General features: G+C 47.4%; 1 protein-coding gene across 1 annotated transcript; it reads left to right on the top strand.

Moving 5' to 3' along the window:
* Positions 1-10,720: 10,720 nt before the first annotated feature.
* On the top strand, positions 10,721-19,240 carry LOC123148009 (serine/threonine protein phosphatase 2A 55 kDa regulatory subunit B alpha isoform). Its single transcript, XM_044567366.1, has 14 exons — positions 10,721-11,043; positions 12,509-12,612; positions 12,685-12,783; positions 12,961-13,080; positions 13,990-14,190; positions 14,297-14,388; positions 15,415-15,533; positions 16,444-16,567; positions 16,717-16,840; positions 17,699-17,767; positions 17,858-17,949; positions 18,045-18,122; positions 18,416-18,486; positions 18,576-19,240. The coding sequence occupies exons 1-14, from the start codon at positions 10,893-10,895 to the stop codon at positions 18,710-18,712; spliced, it is 1,581 nt and encodes a 526-aa protein (XP_044423301.1). The 5' UTR covers positions 10,721-10,892; the 3' UTR covers positions 18,713-19,240.
* The last annotated feature ends 1,323 nt before the right edge of the window (positions 19,241-20,563 follow it).

Genomic DNA, 20,563 nt, shown 5'->3' on the forward strand with positions numbered 1-20,563 from the left:
AATTCGCATCCTTCAAAATACCCGTTGATCTGCTGAACAAGGAAGCGGTAGCTTGCCATATTTGCGTCCTTGGCATCCCAGTCGCCGGATGATTGCTGGACCACCAAGTCCGAGTCGCCATAACATAGGATCCGGCGAATGCCGAGTTCTTTGGCAAGCCGGAGCCCGTGTATGAGCGCCTCGTACTCGGCCACGTTGTTGGAGGCAGCAAAGTGAATTTGTAGCGTGTATCTGAGCTTGTCGCCTTTGGGAGAGGTGAGGATGATGCCGGCTCCCAAGCCGGTGCGCATCTTGGACCCATCGAAGTGCATGCGCCAATGAGTGGAGTCGGGAGCCGGCGGTAGGTACTGGGTCTCGGCCCAGTCGACAAGGAAGTCAGCCAATGCTTGGGACTTGATGGTGGTGCGAGGCTGGTAGAAGATTGTGTAAGGGGCCAGCTCGATGGCCCATTTCACCACCCGGCCGGATGCATCCCGGCTGCCTATGATCTCGGCCAGCGGGGCGGTGCATACGACCGTGATGGGATGCTCTTGGAAGTAGGGCTTCAGCTTCTTGGCGGTGAAGTACACGCCATAGCACATCTTCTGGTAGTGCGGGTAGTTCTGCTTCGAGGTAGACAGCACCTCGCTCAAATAATACACCGGCCTCTGGACCGGCTGGGCTCGGCCTTCTTCTGGGCGTTGGACTACGATGATGGTGCTGACCACCCGGCTGGTTGCGGCAATGTAGAGGAGCATGGGCTCTTTCTCAGTCGGCGCCGCTAGGACTGGCGGTGTGGCTAGCATCTTCTTCAGCTCGTGGAAAGCTTGGTCAGCTTGGTCATTCCACTTGAAGTGAGTGGTCTTCTTCATGAGGCGGTAGAGGGGGAGAGCTTTCTCTCCGAGCCAGCTGATGAAGCGGTTTAGGGAGGCCAAGCATCCGGTAAACTTCTGGACGTCTCGAAGTTTGGTGGGAATCGCCATTCTCTCAATGGCCTTGATCTTTACTGGATTGCATTCGATGCCGCGTTCGGAGACCAGGAAGCCTAGGAGCTGGCCGGCTGGCACTCCGAACACGCATTTCTCGGGGTTAAACTTGATTTGGAACCGGCGTAGGTTCTCAAATGTTTCCTTGAGGTCTTCCAGCAAGGTTCCGTGCTTCTCCATCTTCACCACAATGTCGTGTACATAGACGTGGGCATTTCTGCCGAGTTGCTTAAGGAGGCACTTCTGCATGCAACGCTGAAAAGTGGCACCGGCATTTCTCAAGCCGAATGTCATAGTCAGGTAGCAGAAGGCTCCGAATGGCGTGATGAAGGCGGTCTTCAGGCGGTCTGCCGGGTCCAACTTTATCTGGTGATACCCTGAGTAAGCATCCAAGAAACTCAACAGCTCGCATCCGGCCGTGGAGTCTATCACTTGGTCAATCCTCGGCAGGGCAAAGGGATCTTTGGGGCAGGCCTTGTTGAGGCTCGTGTAGTCTATACACATGCGCCACTTGTTGTTCTTCTTTAGCACGAGGACTGGGTTGGCGAGCCACTCTGGAAAGAAAACTTCCATAATGAAGCCGGCTGCCAGAAGCCGGGCTATCTCCTCTCCCACAATCCTGCGTTTCTCTCCGACAGTCGGCGAAGGGGTTGTTTGACTGGCTTTGCGTCTTCTCGGACGTGTAGTTTGTGCTCGGCGAATTCCTTCGGGACGCCCGGCATGTCCTTGGGGGACCATGCAAAGATGTCCCGATTCTCACAGAGGAAATCGCCGAGCTCACCTTCCTATTTGCTGTTTAGGTTTGCCCCGATGACGGCAAACCTCTCTGGGTGCTCGGGGTCAAGAGGTATATTCTTCGTCTCCTTGGCCGGCTGGAAAGATCCTTGAGCATCATGCTCCTTGGGATCGGGGGACAAGGCCGACTGCTTGCCGGCTATGGCCACGACTCGGTCCAACATCTTCTTTTCTTCAGCAATCACAAGGGACTCGGCTAGCCGACTGCTGGCTGCTGCGCACTCAGAGGACTTCTTGTAATCACCGGCTACGGTGATGACGCCTTTGGTGCTTGGTATCTTCATCTTGAGGTATGCATAGTGGGGAACTGCCATGAATTTGGACAAGGCAGGTCGGCCAAGCAATGCATGGTAAGGGCTCTCCAGGTCCACCACTTCAAACCAGATCGCTTCCCGGCGGAAATGCTCCTTGTCCCCAAAAAGTACATCAATCTTGATCTTGCCAATGGGGGCGCAGGACAGGCCGGGTACGATGCCATGGAACACTGTTCGAGTAGGCATGAGTTGCTTTGTCTTGACGTTCAGCTTCTCCAGGGTGTCGCGGTACAAGATGTTGATGCTGCTCCCGCCGTCTATCAACACACGGGAGAAGCGGGCGGCGCGTCTGTCCGTTGCAAGGGTGGCATCCAGAACCAACGCATAAGAGCCGGGAGATGGCATCACCTCTGGGTGATCGGCCCGGCTCCAGCTGATAGGTTTTTCTGACCAGTGCATGTGCTCGGCGGGGTTGGCAGCAACCATGCTGACTTCCTGGTTCTCTCGGCGTTTGCTGCGCCGGTCTTCGGGCTGGCTTGTAAAGACGATATAGGCGGCATGCTCGTCGGGGAACTCATCATGCACGGCTCCGACTACGGGCCGAGCGCCCGGCGCCGGCGGAACCGGAGGCGGCGGGCCGGCAGGCGGAGGCGGCGCGAGCCCTTCGCCTTTGGAGATTCGGGTGAGCCAATGGCACTTCCGGGTTGTGTGGTTGGACGGCTTTGCGCCGCTGTAGAACTTGCACGGGGCGTCGAGAGTTTGCTCGTAGGAGAAGGCCGGCTGCCAAGCCGGCCTGCCGCCCTTGGGTTTCTTGGGCGCGGGCCGCCCTTCGGGCGGCACGTCTTCAACTGTGGCCACCTGCCGACTGGCGGGAGGCAGCGCGGGGCCCTTGCACTTGTGGTCGTTCGAGTGTGGGCATCGGCCGGAATCCCCAGCCGGCGTCTTGGGCGCCGGGTTGAGTACTTTTCCGGACGCGTCTACCCGGAGCTCGGTCTTCATTGAGGAGTCGGCGGTGGCGTACTTGTCCACTATGTCCAGAAGCTCGTCTAGGGTAGTCGGCTCGTCGCAGAGAAGCTTGTGCTTGAGGAGGGTGCCTTCTCGGCACCCGGCTGTGAAGTATTCTATGGCTTGCACCTCGTGCACCCCTTCGCAAGAGTTGCGGAGCTCGGCCCAACGCGTGAGGTAGTCGCGAGTTGACTCGGCGGGGCCTTGTACGCACAAGGAGAGCTATCTGGGCTTGGGAGCCCGCTTGTAGGTGCTGGTGAAGTTGTGGACGAAGGCTTCTGTGAAGTCTAGCCAGCTGTTGATGCTGCGTGGTTTGAGGCTGTTGAGCCAGGTCCGCGCCGTGCCTTGCAGCATGAGGGGCACGTACTTCACGGCAACGCGCCGGTTGCCGTTGGCTATGCTAACCGTTGTGGAGTAGTCGATCAGCCAATCTTCCGGCTTCACGGAGCCGTTGTACTTGGGCGTGTCTCTTGGGAGCGAGAACCCTTTGGGGAAGGGCTCGTCGCGGATGCGGGGGCCGAAGCAAGGCGGACCGACATCGTCTTCTTCTTCCAGCGTCAGGGATCGCGCCAGGCGGTCGATCTGATGGCGGGCGTCATTTTCGCCGACTCCTTCGCGGCGACCTAGTCGGCCGCTGAGAGTCGGATGCGCCACCGGCGGAGGGGTGGGATATCTCTCTCCACGGGGCCGAGGCGGAGGCGGGTTGCCCTGCCACTCCACGGCCCGAGGGTGGCCTTCTGCGTCTTGCTCGATGGAGATCCGGGTTTGGCTTCGGCTGGCAGCCGGCTCTTTCTCGCGCCGCGCGCGGTCTCTACCCGCAGTCGGCGTCTGGGATGTCGCGTCGTGATCTTGGCGCGGGGGAGGGCTTTCCGTGCGGGCGTCGGCTTCGTGCCGCTGCGCGGCTGCATCGATCAGCTGCTGGATGCGTCGGGTCATGTGGGGGAGTTCTTCGGCCCCCAGTCTGTCTAGCTCGTCTACGGCCGCCTGGGCGGCGCGCAGGTTCTCGAGTGGAGTGGCGTAGACTGGGCGGTCGACTCCTAACGTGTCGGCAACGACAGCACCGCGCTGTCTGACAACGCCGACCCGGCTGGGCCCGCCTGGGGGCGGCGTGCCAAAGGCGGCACGGTCGGCCTCGCGTCAGTGGGCCTCAGCAAGGCGTCTCATGGAAACCAATTTTCGGCCTTCCGCGAGGCGGCGAGCCTCCAGTGCTTCAGCGTCGGCGTCGGCCGGGAGGGGGATGGACAAGTCGTGGACCGCCGTGTGCGGGGCATCGTGGGTGCTCTCTTCAGCAGCGCCATCGTGGCTGATGACCATCACCTCGGTGGTGACAACATCGCAGCCATCGGCTCGGGGAAGCGGGTCGTTGTAGATCGTGACATTGGTGGGGAAGGTGTCGAACGAGGCCGTGTCGGAGTCGACATGCATCGGATCGGTGGAGCCAACCGACTCCAAGTCCACAGCAGGCTCGCCGGAGACATGGAGCCGGCCGAGGAGGTTGACGAGGTGGTCGGTGCCCGCGTCGGAGGCGAGCTCGTCGGAGATGAGGGTCTTGTCGAGGAGATCAGCGAGGCGGCTCGCTGCGCAAGTGTTGGTGACGCCTTGCAGCGCGTCGTGGCAAGCGCCATCGGGCGTGCCGGGCTGACTACGCTCGCGGGGAAGGAAAAGGGTTCCCGTCCAGAACAGGTTTCCGGACGATGGTGCACCTGGCCCCACGGTGGACGCCAAATGTCGGGTGGTAGGTGCGACATATGCCAGCAGGTGGCTTATCATTGTGGGAGCCAGTAAAACATCGTCGGTGCCTGGAAACGGGATGAGGCGAAGACATGCACGCCGGCGAATCTTACCCAGCTTCGGGGCTCTCCGCGGAGATAACACCCCTACTGCTGCTTTGTGGGGTCTCCGCATGATCACTAGATGAACAAGTAGCTACACGATGCTCCTTGAGCTGTTTGGCGAGAGGAGGAAGAAGGGCTCTGCTTGCTCTCTTCTCCTCCCTACGTGGTGTCTAAAACTAGCAGGGATCAACCCTTTGCATGGGTGTCCTGGGGGGGTTTATATAGGCCTACCCCCCGGGGGTACAATGGTAATCCGGTTGGGCGTGAGGCCCAGCCGTCTGTGTCTTCGCTCTCCAGCTTCTGCGCCGGCTGCTGGGGCCCGCCGGCTGCTGGGGCCCGCCGGCTGCCGGCTCCCTGGTCGACAGGCAGGCCCCACTGTCCAGGGCCTTGTCGGTGGCTGGTTACTGTTGCTCAATCTTGGTGACGAGGGCTTCGCCGAGGTAAGCATGGCTACAGTGCTGTCGTCCGGCGGGTGACCACTGTAGCCTTACCGCGTCTTGTCTCCTTAATGGGGCGTCTCCTTCGAGGGGGTGGCAAGCCGGCTGGAGAGAGCCGGCTCCGTCTCGGGCCGACTGGGGGAGGCCAGGCCGCCTTCAGGTGTCTCTCTGCCTGAAGGGGCCCACCGCCCGTGGGCCGTACTGGTAGCCCGTCCTGGATGACATCAGGGTCAGTGTGGCAATAGTGCCGCGCCGGACGGGGCACGGCCACCCGTACGGCGCATTGTGACAGGCGCGCTCCGGGATTCGGGGGTGGCAGGCTTCACTGTAGCCACGCCCCGTCACATCGCCATTATGTGGATGCAGACTTCAGGGGTACGGTCTTGACCGCTTTATGGGAGCCGGCTCCTTGGAGTCGACCTTCTCGCAGCCGGCTCCTCGGAGCCGGCCCTCCCGCGGCTTTCTTCATGAGGGCTGAAGTCGAGCCGCCTTCCAATAGCCGGCCTGGGAGACAGCCGGCCAGGGGAAGGCGGCCCCATGTCTTGGATTCTTGAGAGCCAGATCGGCTCGTAATTTTTTCAGAAAGGCCAGGGGAAGCCGGCTAGGCTACCCGTGGTCACTTACTCCGACAATAATGTGCACAATGTGACCAAGGAGTTGATCACGGGATGATGTGTTACGGAACGAGTAAAGAGACTTGCCGGTAACGAGATTGAACAAGGTATCGGGATACCGACGATCGAATCTCGGGCAAGTATCGTACCGCTAGACAAAGGGAATTGTATACGGGATTGATTGAATCCTTGACATCGTGGTTCATCCGATGAGATCATCGTGGAACATGTGGGAGCCAACATGGGTATCCAGATCCCGCTGTTGGTTATTGACCGGAGAGTTGTCTCGGTCATGTCTGCATGGTTCCCGAACCCGTAGGGTCTACACACTTAAGGTTCGATGATGCTAGGGTTATAGGGAATAGATATATGTGGTTACTGAATGTTGTTCAGAGTCCCGGATGAGATCCCGGACGTCACGAGGAGTTCCGGAATGGTCCGGAGGTAAAGATTTATATATGGGAAGTCCTGTTTTGGTCGCCGAAAAAGTTTCGGGTTTTATCGGTAATGTACCGGGACCACCGGGAGGGTCCCGGTGGTCCACCAAGTGGGGCCACCAGCTCCGGAGGGCTGCATGGGCCAAGTGTGGGAGGGGACCAGCCCCAGGTGGGCTGGTGCGCCCCCCCACCAGGGCCCAAGGCGAAGAGAGAAGGGAAAAGGGGGAAACCCTAGGCTCAGATGGGCCTAAGGCCCACCTAGTGGTGCGCCCCCCCTCTCTCCCCCTTGGCCGCCCCCTAGATGGGATCTAGGGCTGGCCGCCACCCCTAGGGGTGGAAACCTAGGTGGGGGCGCAGCCCCTCCCTTTCCCCTATATATAGTGGGGGTTTTGGGCTGCCAGAAACACGAGAACATCTCCTTCTTGGCGCAGCCCTACCCCTCTCCCTCCTCGTCTCTTGCGGTGCTTGGCGAAGCCCTGCTGGAGTACCACGCTCCTCCACCACCACCACGCCGTCGTGCTGCTGCTGGATGGGGTCTTCCCAACCTCTCCTTCTCCCCTTGCTGGATCAAGGCGTAGGAGGCGTCACCGGGCTGTACGTGTGTTGAACATGGAGGTGCCGTCCGTTCGGCACTAGGATCATCGGTGATTTGGATCACGACGAGTACAACTCCATCAACCCCGTTCACTTGAACGCTTCCGCTTAGCGATCTACAAGGGTATGTAGATGCACCCTCCTTCCCTCGTTGCTAGATTACTCCATAGATTGATCTTGGTGATGCGTAGAAAATTTTGAATTTCTGCTACGTTCCCAACATTAAGCATTTCATTCATGTGGCCATCAACTCTTCATGGTATATGAGGTAACACCTCCTCAATACTCATTATACCTTCAAATACAAAGTTCCATAGAACTCAGTAGCCATACCTCCTAACTCCCTCTCATCTTGGTGCATAGACCTATCAGCTCTTAATAGTTGTGTGATGCGATTCTTCCTCTTCTTTCTGCCCGTAGCCTTTAGGTGATTTTTTGTATTGCTGTCACCTTCAGCCAACCATTGGATTCGGGGCGCTATCACCATGTGATTTCTCACAGAAATTCAACTCAACTATTCTTTCTTCGATTTTCTTCTCCTCATAACTAGGTCCCTGCTTGTTCGGAACAACACATAACTCGCCTAGCCTCTTTTTCAAAGTACGAGCTCCTTCCGTACGTGCCAAAATGTGCAGCTTACCCAGCTCGCAAGTGCACTCACCAGCTAGTCGAGCTTATCTTTCATGGAGGCGACCGAGATGGCCCCCTCCTCTTCGTTCCATATGCGTTCCACCATAGCATCAAAATCTGGGTGTGTACCCCACATCACCTCAAAGCGGAAAGGTTTGTCCACTGCTATCCTTCTATTCACTGCTTCAATTTCATTACATCACACGATAGGAAGATGATTTGACTTAGAAACAACTAGAAAACGTAGTGAAGTAAAAGGAAACATGCCACTCCAACTTCTTTTTGCTAGAGCTTTGTCTAGCCGAACTCTGCAAAACTAACCACTGCTCACACGTTTCTCAAAGGTCTAGTCCACCCCAATGTATCCCAGGTCATCAAGTCCACATAAATCAACTGCTTCTCTAGACCCTGGCATCTGGGACACATCACACAAGTTCGGTCCCATTTGCTCCTCCCTCTGAAGCACTTGGTTAAAATACCCAATGCAGAGCCATGGAAGCATTGATTCACTCCTCAAACGAGCTATCACATCCAAGTCTACTGACACAGGCTTCTGTTGGCCTCGCAATAAAAGCACATCAACCTCCATTCTTCCTTCTCAAGCTTCGCAACCATTGTGTCAACATGATATCTTGAGAAGTTCTTCACTCATAACCTCACCCCATTATGACAGAACACAACAATTCCCCCACTTAGTCCACTACTAGCAACGACAAAACCACCATCAAAACGTATTCACCTTCTGCATTGTTTGCCAATGTTCACGTCCTCCACCACAAACACGCAAAAAATTAAGTGTGGAGTCAATAATACTGATGAAACCGATGGAGTAATGAGAGGAGTCGTTTGCATATTTTACATTGCCATCACAATTGTGTGCTACCTCCTCCTTGGCAACGACAACAAAGAAAGGCCACTAAAAATATAGCTTTCGATACTCCTCCGGATGCCTGATTTGATCAGCCAAAAAAATCACCCCAAGAAAACAAGTGCAGGCTACAGTACGAAGGGAGAAGAAGGGAAAAAAGGCACCGAGGTCGTCGATTGTAGGCAAGAGTAAACTTTGACTCTGATCCCGAGCCCTTATCTAGCTGTTTTTCTTTGGAATGATCATTGTTAAGACTTGATATATGTTTCAGTTATGCAGACATACACCAGTAGAGAGGAATGAGATCCCATCAGTAATAGGGCTCTGAGTATTTATGTACCATGTTTCAGATCCACATCATGTGATTTATGTGCTTTCTGCATGTTGTAAATTGCAATTCAAGAACAATGGATTGATCACAACAGCTTGATTCCATCTTTCTATTTGTCCCATAAGACATATGAGCTACTTAGGATGAAAAGGTACACATGAGGACTTCAGCGAAACTAATTAGGTATGCACCTAGAAGGAACAATGAAACTTCCTCCTTTAGATGTACGAATTGATCCTCTAATCTTGGCAATATGACTCGCCTGCTTCCTTTCTATAAATCCGTATTTACACAAGCTTTTTTCTTATGAAACTACAAAGAATTTGAGACCATTCTTCTCTTCCCTTTCCTATTGAATATGCACGTCTCTCTCAAATTTAGGTTTTGCATGCTACACGCGGATAATTACCTAGTTTTCTATTACCTTCGTCCCAAATTACTTGTCTTAGATTTGTCTAGATATGGATGTATCTAGACACGTTTAGATACATCCATATCTAGGCAAATCTAAGACAAGTAATTCGGGACGAAGGGAGTATATATTTGTATCAAATAAAAGTGTATCATCTACAAACTTCAAACTGAACCCCTATGGCTAAAAGTCCGACAAAAGACCAGTGATCATGCCTTGCCTATTAGTTCCATTGAGAATTTTTAGAAAAGAAAATCAACAACTGAAGTGAAGGTAAAAGAGTCACGGGGTCCTTAAGCCTAAGCCCCTCGCCAGTTTCAAAATAGCTACTATCATGCACATCAATCCTGACACCAACAAACCCCTTATGAATCAACACTCTCATCCTCTTCCTTCACATATGACTAAAACCTCTCAATCGAAGCATTTTCTCTAAAAAAGATCAATACACTTTACACCAGGCTTTTCATGTGTCTTCTCCTCTTTTTTCTGATGCACCACGTGAACGAAACACCAACCACACTCTTTAAAACGAACCTTCCTTTTGTAAATGTAGTATCGATAGATGCATAAGGCTACCAATGCATCAACTCAACCTGTTAGTATACATGCTTTAGCAAAGTTCTTTAAAGAGTGTCCACTCAAGACAATTACCATCGTATTTATTAAGAGAAGTGCTTTGGACTCTTTTGAAATTAAAGTTAACATAGCAAGATAAGTCTAAATAGCCCACCTGGCAAAATAATACTCCCTCTATAAACAAATGTAAGACGTCTTACATTGTATACAGAGGGAGTACTAAAAGAGACTAAAGAGTTCCATTTTCAAAATATTTGAATAAGGTTATAAAATCATGTTTTGTAAGATTCTAGAACTTTTGATAAACAGGAAAAGTAAAAACCATCAGATCAAGTGCCTCCCTCAGCAGTAGAATCTATCCAAACATTTACTCGCCAATCTCATCTTCAGATAAAGCCCAAATGAACTTCACATTTTCTCCCATGGACACCTCTAACATGAACACTTATTAGAATTACACTATGCGGGCACTACTTTTGCTAATTTCCTACCATGAAACAAGTTTGGTTTTTAACATGTGAGCGAAATAATAAGACGGAAAAAGAATCCCCGATAAAATAATAATGAAGGAGTCTAAAGAGTTTCATTTTTAAAATCTTCGAATAAGGCTATAAATCATGTTTTACAAGATCCTAAAACTTCTGATAAATAAGAAAAGTAAAATCACCAGGGCGAGTGCCCCTCAACATTAGGATCTATCCAAACACTGACTCGCTAATCTCATCTTCAGAGCCCTAATGAGCTTTTCATTTTTTTATGGACACCACTAAGATAAACAACTCTGATAATTACACTATGTGAGCGCCACTCTTGCTACCATGGAACAAGTTCGCTTTTTACCATGTCAAATAGAGAAATATAATAATATAATAAGGAAAAAAAAGAGCTAAGCTCACACACGAACGCGAGGGACGCGAGGGCCAGAGACAGAGAGACCTCGACCGAGCCCTCCCCCACATCACTTCCCCCTCTCCCCCCTCGCAGAGCCCACCCCGCCCCTCCCCGACTCGATCTCCGTCGACCGCCGCGGCATCACCGCCCGGCCTACCGCCCTCCCCCCCTGGGGAGGACCTCCTCTGCCCCATCCCGATCCCCGATGCGATGCCCTCGCGGCGCGATCGCGTGAGCACGGCACAATGAATCCCAGAGATTCCGGCGACGACAGCCCCGGGGCGACGGCGGGTTCGTCTTCGGCGGCCCCGGCGCAGCAGCATCAGCAGCAATCGCTCGAGTGGAGGTTCGCGCAGGTCTTCGGCGAGCGCGCGGCGGGCGAGGACGTGCAGGAAGGTACGTTCGCGTGCCCGCAACAACGGGTTCGCGCTTCCCGCCCCCGAGATCCGCTCGATTCGTGGGGCCTCTGAGGCCGGGTCGCGCCGGAGAGCTGTGCTGGTGGACTGTGGGGATCGGGAGGATAGGTCAAGGATCGGTGGCTGTGGGATTGGTGTCATCTGTGCCTACCAGGGGACTGGAGCGTTTGGTCCGTTGGCTCGTAGGAAAATGCGCGCGCTAGATATGTTCTGCCGTATTTGTAGAGTCGATGGATGGTTATGGCGACTAGTGTGCTTCTGTGCTAGCAGGTTCCGCCTTGCCGGAACGTTTTGGAGCCGAAGTCAGGATTGCTCCTTAATATGCTTCACGCTGCGAACAATTTTTTTCATCATTTGTTAAAAGGCGAATCTTTCGTCAGTCTTAGGGTCTTGTCACACAAGGCCTCAGCTGGACTTTGAAGAATTCGGTCATAAAGACAGGTTTTTGATCATGTGATTTGAGGAATGCAGGAAGGTCGTAAGAGGGTGCGGAGCTCGTGAGCTCTTGTAGTAGATTCACAGTTGGAGATGTGTTGGTTAATGCTTTTCTTGACGGTTATGATGATTTGGCGGCAACCTGAACTGAATTACGTTACTGTGTTGATCACGTAAGGGGTGGAGGCTTATGATCATTTAGGATGATTCTAGCATGATTTTGCATTGGCCCACAGTGCCTTTCATCTTTTGTCGGATTTGGATGTATTTGACAGGACATACATGCTTTCCATCTGTGCATGGGAGAAACTGTCCATTGTTAACATTTTATATGTCTACTATTAATCGTGTCCGTGCAATGCATGCTAGTACTAGGCAATGTATTAATTGCATTGCACACTAATATTTGACAAGATTAAATCACATGTTAATATTAGGCAGGATATAATTAATTGGTTAGCGCTAGCATGGATATTGGGTATGCTATTAATTAGGGGGGATTGTGTGAGGGAGGTCGTGGCTACGTGACTGGGCAGGACGTGGGCGGGACTCTGGCAGAACATGGAATATGAGCCCTTGGATTGGATGGCAGACCACGGAAGCAATATCAACTCTTAGATTTAATTAGATGGATTATATCGTAGGGTGTGGGTCGTTCTGGATACACTAATTTTGGTGGCTTCAGAAGAATTAGAACTCGCTACTTTTGTAAGTTGTAGATGTAGAGATAGAGATAGAGATGCTGCATTGGTCCGTCTGTCTTGATATGATCATCCACTTTGACGCAATTAAAGATTTTAATCCTTATGATGGGAACCTTTGATTTCATTTTCTGAATCAGACAGCTTGTTCATTTGATTATTAGCTTATTTTATTTGGGATTCGTAGGATACATGCTAAACACTCATAGCCTTGTGTTACAATCTAAGGCTACTTTCTTGGTTTATCCGTTTGCATTTCAATTGAATAATTTCTTGCGTGTTGATTGGGTATATGCTGTTCTGTTTCAGTTGACATCATCTCTGCAATCGAGTTTGATAAATCTGGTGATCATCTTGCCACCGGAGACAGAGGAGGACGTGTTGTTTTATTTGAGAGAACAGATGCTCGGGATGTAAGCACCATGTAGTTGAACTTATAGGGGTTTCAGTTTAAATATTTTGCCCTCATGAAGTTAATCTAACAGGAGCACGCTAATCGGAGAGAACTGGAGAGACAGGATGTTCCAATTACTAGACATCCCGAGTTCCGCTATAAAACGGAGTTTCAGAGTCATGAACCTGAGGTATATATCAATCTGGACTGGTTTTTGTAGTCCATAGAAGTTTTCTATCGCCATTAAGTTGTAATTCCACAATAAATTTAGGAAGCTGGTGCATGGAAAAGGTTTCCTTAACTTAGTCATGGCAGGGAAGATGGAAGCTAATACCCGTGCTGTTTCATTTGTCTGAAATTATTGTAGTTTGACTACCTCAAAAGTTTGGAGATAGAGGAGAAGATCAACAAGATCAAGTGGTGCCAGACAGCCAACAATGCACTCTTTCTACTGTCCACAAATGATAAGACGATCAAATACTGGAAGGTATGCCAGGGTGCCTTTTAATTTCTCTTGCGCATGTCAATCTTTTCCTTACTGTTTCATACTAGTAAATTATACGTGCTTTGCACTTCAGGAAATATATAATAGCAGGGGGAAATGCATTCTCGACATTTTATTTCCTTCCGAATGAATCATATTAGACAGGGCCCAACTCTATAGAATATAGATTGTTCTATTGCTTTTTTTTATTGGAGAATCAGATTCTTGGCATGAGAAAAAGATACTTCTAGAATAATATGAGACGATAGTGGGGATTCAGTTAAAACGCCATGTAGCAGAATCTAGTGAGATGAAAGCTTTATCCAATGGATGCTATTGTTCGGATTTGCCGTCTCTCAACCGTTGGATGGAGCATATCCAACGGCTGATATTCAAAGTTATTGTTACACTATATGGTGATATAGATATAGATATAGATGATATAGATATGCTGGCAGTCTAGCCCTACCATAGATGAAGTGTATATTTGTTGCAGTAATGTCAATGAATTTTTCTCCTTGTAGGCTTATACTCCCTCCGTTCCGAAATACTTGTCGCAGAAATGGATGTATCTATAACTAAAAATATGTCTAGATACATCCATTTCTGCGACAAGTAATTCAGGACGGAGGGAGTATGTGTTTGTGTTGATCTGTAATTTTTTATTTGTGGGGATGAGAAAATTCATAACATTTACATCAACACTGGCTGTAATTCATGAAATTATTGATACTGGTAGGCCCATATGTTCAGGCCTTCCGTTTTGCTATTATCGCTGGGCCTTTGCAGCCACAAATGAAGTAGACATCCTTCTATCTGATTAACTAATGAGAACCTTGAATTTGCATTTTTAATTTGTGGGCTGTTATCAAGTTTCATCTGTATTGACCTATTGCTTTACTGTCCTTGCAGGTGCAAGAGAAAAAAGTAAAACAAGTTTCAGTTATGGCTTTGGACACTTCCCGAACTGTAGGGGATGGTACCACAAGTCGTGCGAGTACCAGTACTTCCGAGCCTCCTCTTCCAAATGGTGGATGTTCAAAAAAGTCTGACAGCCTCAACAGTGATCTCGCATTTCCACCTGGAGGTTACCCATCGCTGCGTTTACCTGTGGTAATTGTACCAAAAGTCTTGTCAGCTCTACTGCATGAAGCTGACACTATAATTGTTTATCAAGCTATTATCGAGTCCAACTGACTTCGCTTCCAACCACATGCAGGTTACTAATCAAGATGTGAACCTTGTTGCTAGATGTCGACGTGTATATGCCCATGCTCATGATTACCATATTAATTCTATTTCGAATAATAGGTTAGTCTTGCCACGGCATTGAGTTTTAATCTTGTCAACTGATCCCTTCTGCATTATTTTTCTATGAGTTTTCATATTTCTCCCCTTTATGTTGGTCTTTTTCTTGCAGAAACAAGATAAGAATACACCAAAGCTAGTAACATCTATCTTCTCAAAACTTAATATCTAATTTACTAGCCAATTCTTGTAAAATTTAAATGAGTTTGTAAGAAATTACGGAGTATCATTTATTGATTAAAATGGAATATGTTGGTGTTTCTACCACAGTACCACTTCCATGTTTTAGGTCTCAGCAGGTACCGTGCAATCATTTGCATCTTCTACCAAATGAACATTTAGATAGGCAAATCAGATACAAGTTTTGTGCTTTTAAGAAGAGAACTGTTTGTGTCACTCATGTAGTGCCTTTGTAATGTACTCCCTCTGTAAACTAATATAAGACCGTTTAGATCACTGAATAGTGATCTAATGGTCTTATATTAATTTACAGAGGGAGTATCATGCATCAGTACAGTAGTATTCGTACCTCACCTAATAAGAATCATGGGAGACGTTACCCAATCTGGACCACTCAACATGTATGCATACCCTACACATAGTTACCAGATTTGCTCAAAACCTCTTTGAATACCAATTTACATCGTGGTTTGGAACTGTCCGGGTTTGCTCCCAATTCAGGGTATAGCTCACTTGGAAGTGGTCCCAGTGGGCTGGATGGAGACCACCCAGTCTGGTCTTGTTCTTTCTTTTCCTTTTTACATGTTATGCAAGGATCTGCTTTGTATGGAACTCGGAGGTCTCTTGTGTAGCTATATAATATGACACGTGCTAGAGTAGGCGAACTCGATTCTGATTTGTGAACTGGAGAAGTATACCCTAGCAATTCTTTATGATTTTCGTATTGCAACAGTGTTATAACATAATTTTCTGAAGCTTATGTCCTCGTAACTTTTAACTGCTCTCCCAGTGCTGTGATCTGTCATCTCTGGATACTGTGCTCATAAATTTTCTGTCTTTTAATTCCAGTGATGGTGAAACATTTATATCAGCAGATGATCTGCGAATAAATCTATGGAATTTGGAAATAAACAGCCAGAGCTTTAACATTGTTGATGTGAAGCCTACAAACATGGAAGATCTAACAGGTAATTCAACTTAGTCTCCTAATCTCTTTCTATAGTGCAACATGGTAAATTGCCTTGGCGTAAGACTTCTATAGTTTCTTTACCTTTGTTTATTGTGAAGTCTTGCCATGTTTCTGATCTCGCACGATGACATACTGACTCCACACAGGTGTTACAGTTAATAACTGAATATTCTTTCATCATTAAGTGGGTTTCTTGTTGTACAGTGATATTAACCTGTGCCTCTCTATTCAGTACTTGAGTAAGAATTAGCATCAGAATATTGTCTCAGGTAGCCTGACTACGTCTTAAATAAAGCAATTGGTGGGCTGATGAAATATATCATTGCCAGCCAAAAGCTATGTTAAAGCTATGGATATCATATGACATAGCATATGAAGGCCATGGTATAATAGTATTTTATTTGGGTGTTCGTTGTTTGTAGCTCATTGGTTTGCAGAATCTATCCATATAGCGTGGTAGCTTTGGTTGGTTGGGTTTGGATATTATCAATCTTTGTTCATTTAGATTGGCTTATAGTGCCATGGATGCTGAGCTGATAAAAGTTATTATTCGTGGGACATCAGTTTTGTTGATCTAATTGGCCAATTCCCAGTAGAGTGGAAGCTGTATTTTGAAATTACACAGTAGAAATTTTGCTATGGGAAATCTACTGATAGTTATTCATTAGAGAATTCAGCCAAGTGAATCAAGTCAACACTATCCATATCATCACATGCCATTTTTGTTAATCTGTTAATTGATACTTTGCTGTTTATATTAGACAGGAAATTAGTAATGGTTTAGTTCCTTTTTTAGTGAGACGATTTGAACATCATGGGTCTTTTTTTCTTCAAAATTACTGCAAGTATTGTTCTTCATGTCTTGGCAATCAATATGCACTGCATGATGTAATTTGTTGAAATTTCAGAGGTGATTACTTGTGCGGAGTTCCACCCCACTCATTGTAATACACTGGCCTATAGTAGCTCAAAGGGTTCTATCCGGCTAATCGATCTGCGACAATCTGCATTGTGTGACAACCATTCCAAGATGTTAGTAATTTCTCCTATACCTTTCCCTGCAACATTTTATCCATCTGTGCTGGACAAAAACTAGACGCGACTGGAGGATTGCAATGTGTTCAGTTATATTGCTAAAATCTCATGGCATGCTGTATGAGTTAACAAGAACTTGTAAACAGATTTGAGGAACATGAAGCACCTGGAGCAAGATCGTTCTTTACGGAGATAATAGCATCAATTTCAGATGTCAAGTTTTCAAGGGACGGAAGATATCTTCTTAGTCGTGATTATATGACTCTCAAAGTATGTTACTGGCTTGTTCACATACCTTTATCTCAGTGTTCTTATTTAGCTGTTTAGTAGTCGCAATTTGGTTCAAATCCATGTGCTTGTTCAGTTTTGACACATTCTAACGTTTTGTCACTGTTTCAAGTCAGAGTACTTTTCTGTTCGGTACCGTTGCAAATATCAACTGAGTTGGGAAATACAAGCAATGTGCACTGACATGTGGACCTAGGCCCTACCCGTTAGCCTCACCAATATAGTATTTTCCAGATGCATCTTTGTGATGATACTGAGTAACTTGACAAAATAGAATATGGTTCAGTATTCTTTTTTTCTCGAGCACACATTGAAATGCATGTCGTTTCGTATTAGGAATATGGCTCAAGATTGAATGCTTGTATTGAAAAATGAAACAAACTCAGCTGTGGTTAATGGTTATGGAAGTGGTTCAGTGGCACCAGCATGGAATAGGAACTAGTATTTGTTACTCTAAATTATCCTAAGTAACTAGTAGGAAATAGATTTTCAGACTACTATTTGTTTCCTTCACTCTAGCCCCATTATGAGAGTTAGTTAACTGCTGATGCCTGCTAGCTGGTTGCTTGATATACAAATAAATCTTTACTAAAACTAGTGAATGTTTAGCAACGTAAAAAATATGGCGCTGCTTCTTTTTGCTAAAATGTTTTAAAGCTTAAGGGTTGGCTTTTAGTCATTGTCCTTTCTATATGCATTGAAATTTATGATGTATTGTTATTTTTTTTTGTAGTTGAAGATTAGATTTTTCTTTCAGGATCATGCTTCAACTTCTTGATTTAGTAAATTTACTTCAAACGTTAAAACTTCACATTTAATCTCGTCTTTGTTTTCTGTCAGCTATGGGATCTAAACATGGATTCAGGCCCTGTTTCGACCTTCCAGGTTCATGAACATCTAAGACCAAGGGTGAGATTTTGTCAACTGAATGATTAGCAAAGCAGCCATGTGATGTGATGACCGATAAATAATCTAGTCACATGATATCACTATTTTCAGCTTTGTGATCTGTATGAGAACGATTCAATATTTGACAAGTTTGAGTGTTGTCTTAGTGGGGATGGACTTCATGTTGCAACTGGCTCTTATGGGTAACTCCTTGTTCTTCTTATTGACTACATGTACAATGTTACAATCCTGTTTGTTAATGCTTATATATTTAAAATGCTCGTGTCTTTAAATGCAGTAATCTATTCCGTGTTTTTGGTTCTACTCCTGGTAGCACGGAGGTGACCACTTTGGAAGCTAGCAGGAACCCGATGAGGTATGCTCGTTGAGCTTGAGATGACCTTTTATCATATATTTTTTCTTATTATCAAAAATTGAACCTGGATTGGATCAAACAAAACTCCTAGCAGGAGCAACTTTACCTTCTCTGTTCTGGAGCTAATATTATACTCAGTGTATGATCTTTGTTTGGAAGCAACTCTTACAATAGTACTGCGTGCTCCACCCTATGCAGATTGTTCACTTCTCATTGTCATGCCTAGTCATGCAATTCATGTTTTATAATTTGTCTGAACTTGTGTTTCATTGTCGGATTTGGCTGCCATGTAGACGTCAGATTGCAAACCCGACCAGACCCACGCGGGGGACGCTGACCTCTATGACCCGTGGTGTGCGAAGAGGTGAGTGTCTTTGTTTGAACATTGTCTGAGAAATTTCTGCGTTTCTTTTTTCTTTACCTAGTTTCATTCCCGAGGCAATTTGTCTACAGGTGGGGAAAATCTAGGTGTTGATGCCAATGGAAACTCGTTAGACTTCTCGACGAAGTTGCTCCACCTCGCATGGCACCCTACTGAGAATTCCATCGCATGCGCTGCTGCAAATAGCTTGTATATGTATTACGCGTAGGAAATTCTCTAGAAGAAATTTATCGTTCTTGGTTTGCCGCATTGCCCCCCCTCAAAGGCCAGGCCCTTCCGCATTCAACCAGAGGGACAGTGCAGGGCAGTGTCAGATACTCCCTCGGGGCCAAAAGAGGCAGCCGGTGTCCAAGATTGCCTGGTTGCTGTGCTAGCGGACTGCATCCCGTTGATTCATTAGTAAATGTGTAAATTATATGAAAAGTTTTGGTCTCGCCTCGCTCTCATCACAGCTGTTGTGTCACCCCAAATCCGCAGTCGAGGAAACAGATCAAAAGATAGAAAGTCACCTTTGTGCTGGTTCCATGGCAAAGGACGGGACCGGATCTGTGCTGCAAGGCCTTGTCTGATTTGTTTTATCTCTACATGTAATTCAGCATAGACAGGGCTAGTCAGCTGTTTAGAACTTCATTTGTCTGGATGATAGACGAGTGGTACTCGGTGATTGTAGCTATATTTGTTCTATTCATTGGATTGTTGAAGTAAGTCAGCAGTATAATTGTGCTTTTTTTGGTTATCTCTGATTCATTAATGAACTTGTTGGTGGTGCCAAATTGTTAATTTTTTAACGGAAAACGGTTATTTTAGACACTGTAGGCCTCGTTTGGCAGGTAATGGACAGGCCCATCCCCAAAATTACTGGCAGAAACCCTCCAACTCTGTGAAAGGAGACGCGAGCAAACGATTGCCATGTTTTAGAGCGAGAGTTGCAATGTTGTACAATTTTTTTTAGAAAATTGCCACGCTGTGCAAAGTAATTGCCATGGATTTGATTGGGATCTGACGATCCTAAGAACGTTTGCTGGGATTGTTAAAATAAATATGGCATTCACTGGTTAGTGGGGTCTAAATAAGGTTTTTTTTAAAACATATCCTACTCTTTATTTACGATTCAACCAGTGTTAAGTCACTTAATAAGAAAAGGATGAGCTTGCTAGGAGGCTGAACAAAAAATCTATTACAAGACGGGCCCTTAGCCAAATTTGCTAATTCATGAGCAATAGAATTAGCCTCTCTAGGACAGTGCACAAAGAAGGTATAAGGGAAGCTGCACGCGATATGATAGCAATCATCAAAGATTGCAGCCGCTGGACCTGTAGATCGTGCTCCTTCATTCATCGTACTGATAACCTCAAGATTATCTGAATTGACAATAAACTTGTTGCAACCTACTATTTGTGCTAGGCAAAGACCATATCTCAACGCAATAGTTTCAACACATAGCACATCGTAATAGAAGCCAAATTTTCAATTCCCCGCATTTATGAATTTGCCCCTATTATCTCAAATAATTGCACTAGCTGTCCCCTTAAGAAGGTCCTCATCAAATGAAGCGTCCACATTGAGCTTCACATGTCCATTAGGAGGTAGCATCCATCCTCCTGCTTTCCTCTTAGCTTTTGACTGCGTTGCGGAAGTGTAGTTTAATGCCAAGACTCGGTCCGAAGCTGCAATTTGTTGGACGTCCAAATCAGGTTTAGTTAGTCTGGTTTCTTGCTACCGCGGTAAGACGATGAGGGTCCGTTGCATTGTTCAATTTTTTTGTGCTGTCTACCAGTGTGGTCTGTGTTGCTATGTGAGGCCTTGTTCAATTTCTTTTATCTTGACCTTGTTGACATCTAACTCCGTCTATGTTGTCTCAACATAGCCGGTCCTAAGCCTGGGTAAAGGAGGAGGTTGTGATAGGCTTGGCGGGGAGTCCGTAAAGAGAGATCCGAAGGACTAGAGTATCACTAGAGAACTAGCCATGGACAGGGGTGCATGCAAGCTTACTACCCATGTGCTAGAACCATGAGTTGGTTGCGAGATCGTATGGGTTTCACCTCAAGCCTAGCTCAAC

This window comes from Triticum aestivum, chromosome 7A (assembly GCF_018294505.1).
Source record: "Triticum aestivum cultivar Chinese Spring chromosome 7A, IWGSC CS RefSeq v2.1, whole genome shotgun sequence".
NCBI classification, from domain to species: Eukaryota; Viridiplantae; Streptophyta; class Magnoliopsida; order Poales; family Poaceae; genus Triticum; species Triticum aestivum.

Coding starts and splice junctions, on each gene's coding strand:
- LOC123148009 (XM_044567366.1), top strand. CDS start 10,893: ATGAATCCCAGAGATTCCGGCGACGACAGCCCCGGGGCGACGGCGGGT. Junction 11,044..12,508: donor GGGCGAGGACGTGCAGGAAG/GTACGTTCGCGT, acceptor GTTCTGTTTCAG/TTGACATCATCTCTGCAATC. Junction 16,568..16,716: donor TGTGACAACCATTCCAAGAT/GTTAGTAATTTC, acceptor ACTTGTAAACAG/ATTTGAGGAACATGAAGCAC.